Here is an 8209-nt window from a genome sequence, read left to right as displayed (position 1 = left end):
GAGGAGTCTCCTGGCTCCTCCCCCTCCTCTCCCTTTTCTAGGCCCACCACTCGCCCAAGGGGAAATGCCTGAGGGATTGCCAAGTCTGAGAGAGGGACTCTCTCCTTCTCGAACCCAGCAAGGGACACAATTTGGTCAGGGGGCCCTTCCTGGAGTTGGGCAATGTTCACTGCAACAATATCCCACAGCCTTAAAAGGACAAGGGCAACTGGCTGGCTTTGTTTGGATGCACTCTCCTTTCTCTACCTCAGATCTTTTAACTGGAAAAATTTTATATGCCTGAATGCTCATGTGACTTTTGCTCCAGGCCAGCCAGAGGTGCAAGTGCTGCCAGAACAATCCTTATGGTTCCAGATGGCCCTGCTAGATGTTCAAACACCACCACCGGACCTGCTGCCACCGGAGATTCTCCAGGAGATAAGACCGGATGTGTGGGCAGATGGGAAGCCTGGGAAAGCAAAGAACGTCCATCCAATACATACAGCCTGAAACAATATCTGCTAATACAGGAGGCTCAGAAAGACATTCAGCCAGTGTTGCAGAAATTCCTGGTGGCAGGATTAACCAGACCTTGCCAGTCACCATATAATACTCCTATTCTCCTGGTCAAAAAACCCAATTCAGAGAAATATCAGTTTGTTCAGGACCTTCGTGCCATAAATGAGGGGGTTCAGGACTTGCACCCTGTGGTGCCCAGCCCTTATACTTTGATAACCAACATTCCAGGTGAATACGGCTGGTTTTCAGTTTTGGACTTACAGAATGCATTGTTCTGCATACTGCTTGCAGAAGAATCACAACTTTTTGACTTTGAATGGCATGACCCAGATATTCAGACCACTCAACACTGTTGTTGGACAGTGCTCCCCCAGGGCTTCAAAAACTTCCCTATGCTATTTGGGACGGCCCTAGCTAAAGACCTGTGCCACTTACAATTACAAGAAGGATTGCTGTTACAACACGTGGATGACTTGTTGATAGTGAGCCCCACTTACGAGCAGTACCTGGCCAACACGATAAAGACCCTGAATCATTTGGCTGAATGTGGGTATAAGGTCTCACAAAAGAAAGTACAGATCTGCCAAAAGAAAGTTACATACTTAGGATTTACCTTATCATAAGGCCAGAGAGGGGGCCAGCCCCATGGTGTAGTGGTTAAGTTCACACACCTGGGGTTTGCAGGTTCTGATCCCAGGTGCAGACCTACGCACGGCTCATCGAGCCATGCTGAGGTGGCATCTCACATACAAAATACAGGAAGATTGGCACAAATGTTAGCTTAGGGCCAGTCTTCCTCATCAAAAACAAAATGAAACAAACAAACAAAAGGCCTGAGGGAACTACTGCCAGACCAAAAGAAAGCTATAGCATGCCTAAGTCCTCCCACCAGCCCGCAACAACTGCGAGGATTCTTGGGCAGGGCTTGTTTCTGTGGGATCTGGATTCCTAACTATGGTCTCATAGTAAAGCCCCTCTGTGAGGCTCTAAAAGGGCTAGACCAAGAACCACTAGAATGGACAAAGGAATCTCAGGTGGCCTTTGATACCGTCAAGAGAAAGTGAATTTCAGCTCCAGCCTTGGGGCTTCCTAACTTGGATAAGCCCTTCAGCCTATATGTACATGAAAGGCAAGAAATAAGTTTGAGGCTTTTAACCCAAAAACTGGGCATGACCCCCTGGCCAGTGGCTTATTTTTCCAAGTAATTGGATCAGACGGTCAAGGGCTAGCCCTGCTGCCTCAGGGCAGTGGCTGCTACGTGCGACATCCTCAGGAAGCTGAAAGATTTACCCTGGGCCAACCCACCACAGTATATGTGCCATATCAAGTACACTATTGAAATGAAAAGGGGGATCCTGGCGCAGTGGAGGACAGATGGACAAATACTAGACCATCTTTTTGGACAATCCAAACATACGGATGCAAGCATCATCCTCCCTAGACCCAGCCTCCTTGCTCCCTACTGAGATATCAGAAGCCTTAGGACATGACTGCTTACAAGTTATCGAGAAGGTGTATTCTAGCTGAGCTGATTTGTTGGACTGTCCATTGGAAGAACCGGACTTGGAACTCTTCCTAGATGGCAGTAGCTTCACGGATCAAGGTAAGAGACATGCAGGATATGCAGTCACAACTTTACAGGAGGCTTTAGAGGCTAAAGATCTACCCGCAGGGACATCGGCTCAAAAGGCGGAAATCATCGTCCTCACTCAGGCTTTACATCTAGCCCGAGGGAAGAGAGTAACTATCTATACAGATTCCTGATATGCCTTTGCTGTGGTTCGTGCTCATCGGACAACCTGGAAAGAAAGGGGATTCTTAACAGCAGGAAAAAAGGAAATCAGACATGGCCCTAAAATCTTAAAAGTGCTTGGTGCTATTAATAAGCCTGCTCAGGTAGCTATGGTGCATTGTCCTGGCCACCCGAGGGAGAATCTAATGGGTCCAGAAGTACATCATAGGGTGCCACCTACAAAAGACTACACAACAGGTGTCTAAAAATTGCATAATCCGTGCAAAGAACAACCCCAAGACTGCATCCGGTCCCCCCCACATCTGGGCACCCAACATAAAAACATTGGCGTACTAAGCACTGACAAATAGACTTTACCAGATGCCCCGGGCAACTGGAAATTTCAGGGATGTGTTAGGGTTTGTGGACACCTTCACTGGGTGGGTACAAGCCTTCCCCAATCAGACTGAAAAAGCATCAGAAGTTACTCACGTGTTACTAAAAAATCATCCCTAGGTTTGATCTGCCTAATACCTTGCAAAGTGATAAGGGACCAGCTTTTGTCTCCCAAATAACCCAACCAGTGTCCAAAAGCTTAGGCATCTGCTGGATACTACACCCAGCTTGGAGACCTCAATCAGCTGGAAAGATGAAGAAAATGAATCACACCTTAAAGAAGACTACTGCCAAAATTTGTCAGGAAACACAACTACCTCGGGATAAGGCACTGTCCCTTCTCTGCTACAGGTTAGAGTAGCTCTCCAAAGTGGCGTTGAGTCCTTTCAAAATTCTACATGAGAGACCTTTTCAGGCATCGCCCCCGGGGACTGAATCTTTGGACATTTTCAGGAATGTCAGGTTTGCTAATTATGTTAAATCATCAAGCTCTGTATTAACTTCTGTCCATGAGCTTGTTTCTCATAGGTCTGCATATCTGTCTGACATGTCTCTACACGCCTTTCCACCTGGTGATCTTGTTTTGCTAAAAACTTGGACAGACCAGGGACCCGGAAAACAGTTGTCACCCAAATGGACGGGCCCCTTTGAGATTCTTCTCACCACTCACTCGTCTGTAACACTTAAAGGCATGAAAGCCTGGATACGTCACTCCTGGATCAAGGCAGCCCCCAAATCACAGGAAAGTATCCCACCGGTTTTGAGGGGAAAGTGGGTCGCAGAACCCCTTGGAAAACTAAAATATGTCTTTAAAAGAAAACTTTCTTCTATAAATTCAAAAGGAAAGTAACTTTTCCATGCTATGGTCCCCCTACAACATCCTGATTCAGCAGGAAGTAGCTAGAGAAAGTATGACGCCCTGTCTCCCCCTTGACCATAAGGTTATAGGTTACTACTGACAGGGGGGCAATTTGTAAGTGAGCATAAGCAAGGCTATCTTGTTACACTAAAAGGCCCCAGCCCCTCCTCTGCATGACTACTTGCTGCTCTGCACATACTCTAAAAACAGTTACATGCTCTCTTGATTTATGGCCTCCACTTACGTATGTACTCCCTAATAGCTTGATAAATTAAAACTTTGTTCTATGAGTTTCTCTCCAGGAACACGCTGACCACAGGTGGGAAACACACCTACAACTTATCCATCACAGCTGACAGAAGAACGAACGGAACAATGTGATGCCTGGAGCCCATCATGCCTGGAAACCAACATCCCTGGAACCCCTCCTTAATGCCCATTTTTCCTATACAACTGCCTCAAGATTCTGTAATTTTTGCAGATGGTTTTTTTGAGACATTAGTCTGTCATCTTCCCGATTGTGCTGGATAATCAAATTAAAACTTCGTTTCTCAATTCCTAACTTATTGTGATTGACTGGCTGAGATCACGGTGACTAGAGTGAGTCCATTGCTTGGTATCGACACCAGAAAGTTTAGCTCTTATAGGGTCAAGACACTTCCCCAGACTTCTCCATGTCCTGAATGACCAACCCTCAAAATGGTCCACATCCCTTTGCTCTGCTTCTATGGTACCAGCAATTTTCTGATTAAAAATTTGTCTTCTATTCATTGTTCCCTAGTATCTAGCACAGGGACTGGCATATTATAGTAGGAATTCAATAAATACTTGTGAATAATTGAAAAAAATAATAAGTTCCCAAGTATCTGAAAATTAGAAAAGGGTGCTCTGTGTGCAAGATGACATGAGTGGAGTCAATTAAAATAGAGCTGGGGTAGCCATTTCAGAGGAATTGCCTTGCATTTCTTGTTTTCTTTATCTTCCAAACTGGACCAAACCATCAACATTCCAAGAAGTCAGTAAGGACAAGAATATCTTGTTTGTAAGGAATGATAAAATTGCACTTTGCTGATCACTGAATTGCCAACCAATCAATGAAGTACAAGTCTAGCTTTTTGCCTGATGACTGAATCTCAAGCCAATCTATGAAGTACAAACCTAGCCTTAGCTCATCTACCACCAATGAACTCTTCCTTAATAAGACTTACCTCATCTTCCTCCTTTTTTTCCCACAAAAATCCAGAGCCATCTCCTGGAACTGGAGCACATTTGAGTTTCTACTTCAATTTGTGTCTCCTGAATTGCAGTTCTTGAAACCCCAAATAAACTTTTTGCTTCTCTTGCAATTTATCCCTCTCGTTTGTTGACATCTGCAAAAAATGACAGTATCCTGATCACTGGAAAGAAATCCCTCCCCACTGAGAATCCCCACATCAACCACCTGGATTACCTATTACTTTGGGAACTGATTATGACAAATTTCCAAAGGACTGACCACCTCTAATTACACCATCAAAACCAGTCTCAGGGCCTGCAGAGCTGCAGAAAGACTCTAACTGTACCAAAATATTAGGTTGACACCACGAAATTGCTGTGTCTGTGAGGGAAAATATTAAATGTCAGTGATTTCATATGGTTCGAACTAAATATGTGCATCCTATGAAGCTCTGTCTGGGTGGAGATCAGCTCCCCAGATGACATTTCTGTATTATTTCACTCTAACTGCTACAAAGCAGTTACTTTCTTACTTTTTTGGGAGGGGTAGGATAAGGTGGAATAGAGGTGCTTCTTAACTAAGGGCATCTTACTCCCTAACTCCTTATCTTTTTAAAACTAAAATATTTTCTCCTTTGTGTCATAAAGGTAATGTAAGCTCAGTACCTCTCTATTAAATATATATATAAAATACAAGAGAGTAAAGAAAAAATTTTAAATACTGGAAATCTGATCATTTAGAGACATTTTCATACATTTCATCTTTTTTCTCTATTAAATCTCTTATAATTCATAACTCTGAATATATCTCTAAATTCCATGTTTTTATTTAAAAATTACAATATGCTATTTTATTACACACTTCATAGTTAATTTTTACTGGCTGGAAATATTCTTTCCAACAACCCACCAATTGGGAGAAAATATTTGCAAATCATATATCTGACAAGGGTTTAATCTCTATAATATATAAGGAACTCACACAAATGAACAATAAGAAAGCAAACAACCTGGTCAAAAGGTGGGCAGAGGAAATGAACAGACATTTTTCCAAAGAAGATATATATAGTTAGCCAATAAACACATGAAAAGATGTTCAACATCACTAATCATCAGGGAAATGCAAATCAAAACTACACTGAGATACCACCTTACACCTGTTAAAATGGCTATAATCACTAAGACAAAAATAACAAATGTTGGAGAGAAGGGAACCCTCACACACTGCTGGTGGGAATGCAAACTGGTGCAACCACGATGGAAAACAGTATGGAGATTCCTCAAAAAACTAAAAATAGAACTACCATATGACCTAGCTATCCCACTACTGGGTATCTACCCAAACAATTTGGAAGCAACAATCCACAGTATCATATGCACCCCTATGTTCGTTGCAGCACTGTTTACAATAGCCAAGACATGGAAACAACCCATGTGCCCAGTGACCAATGATTGGATAAAGAAGATGTGGTATATATATACAATAGAATACTACTCAGCCAGAAAAAAGACAAATTCATCCCATTTTCAATAATATGGAAGGACCTAGAGAGAATTATGCTAAGCGAAATAAGCCAGTCTGAGAAAGACAAACACCAGATGATTTCACTCATATGTGGAGTATAAACAAGTACTCGGACAAAGAAAACAGTTCAGTGGTTACCAGGGGAAGGAGAAGGGGTAGTGGGGGGACACAGGGGGTGAAAGGGAGCACTTATGTGGTGACAGTCAAGAAATAATGTACAAGTGAAATCTCACACTGATACAAACTATTATGAACTCAATAAAAAAAATATTCTTTCCAGTGAACCAACCATAGTTAACCATTTCACTATTACTGTTTATTTAGATTATCTTTACTTTTTCTGATATTATAAACGTCATTAATATCTTCATGTTGTAGAGGAGAGAAAACTTTACTTTGACTCTCTTAGGGGTCATCGGCAGGTCATAAGAATGAAAATAGCAGAAGCCAGATTAACAGGAGAAAAGCATACAGATTTTCGCATGTAGATGACAGGAAAATGAAGACCCAAAGAAGTGTCAAAACCTAAGTGCTGATATACTAGGTCAAATAAAGAGAGGTAATTGTGGAAAAGTAACTAAATCATATAAGGAGACCAAAGAAGGACAAGAATTATTTTAGTAAGGTCTGTTCGTACAGAATTCTCTATGCCTTGACTCCCCATCTCTGGTGATAAGAACTTTCTTTCCTCCCGGTACAGGGAGGGCATCTCTCACAACTGTTTCATCTTTTGCTCTCAGGAAGCAAAGCGGGGGTCAGAACGTCCTTCTCGCACCTGCTGTTTTTCAAGGGCCTGTAGCTCAAAATAATCCTCATGCCAAAGTGGTATATTCTGCCACCCTTCAATGCAAATATAATTTTATTTCTTAGGATAGATTCCCAGAAATGGAATCATAGTGTCAAACGAGAGATTTTTTTAAAGCCTTTGACACATACGAAATATTTAAAATCAAAGAATGTGCTCATTTAACTGTCTTTTTATTTAATAAGGTCCTTTATGTGACGCTGTGCCTTTTGCTGCCTTATTATAATCAGAGGATGAAGGCACTTTCACTCTCTTTTGCTAAGGAGAGACTGTCTTCAGCACTGGGAGACAGGATATCACTGGTTTCCTAAAGACAGCCCTGATAACAGATTTCCACTCCCTCTGGTAACTGGGATTTATCGCACATGAATAATTTAGCACGTAAGAGGCCAAAAACCAAACCTCATTTAGGTCATTACTTTCAGCCTCTTTTCTCCCCAAATGCTAAGACCTACAATGCTTCCAATTTTCTTGGCATTCGGTGAAAGTCCTACTAAACAGTGTGGTAGGTACCAGGGCTTGGAAATTTAGGAACGGAGTCAGAATTCAGTCGGAGGCCACCCACTTATCTGCAGGACCACCCCCTCCCACCAAGCTCCAAGCTCCTTTTCCTGCCCTCATTTAAGAGCCTGGAGGGGCACGCCGGGGGAAAGGGGCGGGACTCACGTTTCCTAGCAACCTCCCGCTGTCCCCTGATTGGCTGGTCGCCGCGCGGCCGCCATTTTCAAACCCCGGAAGATGGCGGCGGTGGCGGCGCCTTCCTGACAGAAACTCCTCTGCGGGCAGAAGCGGTCGGGCGCCGTGCCCGTCCCGGCGGGCCTCCCGGGCACCGGGCCACCGCCCCAGCCCCCTCCGCGCCATGGAGCCCGAGCTGGCGGCCCCGAAGCAGCCCCGGCCGCGGAGGCGAAGCCGCCGGGCCTCCCAGCTCAGCGCGGACGGCACCGCAGGGCCTTCGGCCGCCACCCCTGGGCCGGGGCCGGACGGGAGGTGAGCGCGGGGGGCTGCAGCGGCGGGGCCCTGGGCGTCCGGTCCGAGGCTCGGGGGTGGGGGAAGCGAGAATGGGGGATAGAAGGGGGCGGGGGAGATGGAGGGGAGGGGCGAGGCGCAGGCTGCTCCTCCTCCTCCTCCTCCGGCCTTTCCTCAGGCGGGGGCGCGGGAGGTCACCCTCCTCCCCCTCCC

The 8209-nt window shown here is 44.7% G+C and overlaps 1 protein-coding gene across 1 annotated transcript in view; it reads left to right on the top strand.

Annotated features, from left to right (window-relative positions):
- The first annotated feature begins 7799 nt into the window (after window positions 1-7799).
- NET1 (neuroepithelial cell transforming 1) overlaps window positions 7800-8209 on the top strand; it is a 61583-nt gene continuing 61173 nt past the window's right edge. Inside the window, exon 1 of the mRNA XM_046678679.1 lies at window positions 7800-8017. Coding sequence (XP_046534635.1) covers window positions 7890-8017 — 128 coding nt within the window. The 5' untranslated portion in view covers window positions 7800-7889. The remainder of the gene's footprint in view (window positions 8018-8209) is intronic.

This window comes from Equus quagga, chromosome 12 (genome assembly GCF_021613505.1).
Source record: "Equus quagga isolate Etosha38 chromosome 12, UCLA_HA_Equagga_1.0, whole genome shotgun sequence".
Lineage (NCBI taxonomy): Eukaryota > Metazoa > Chordata > Mammalia > Perissodactyla > Equidae > Equus > Equus quagga.
The sequence above is the reverse complement of the archived record's forward strand: the minus strand, read 5'-3'. Positions and strand labels throughout refer to the sequence as shown.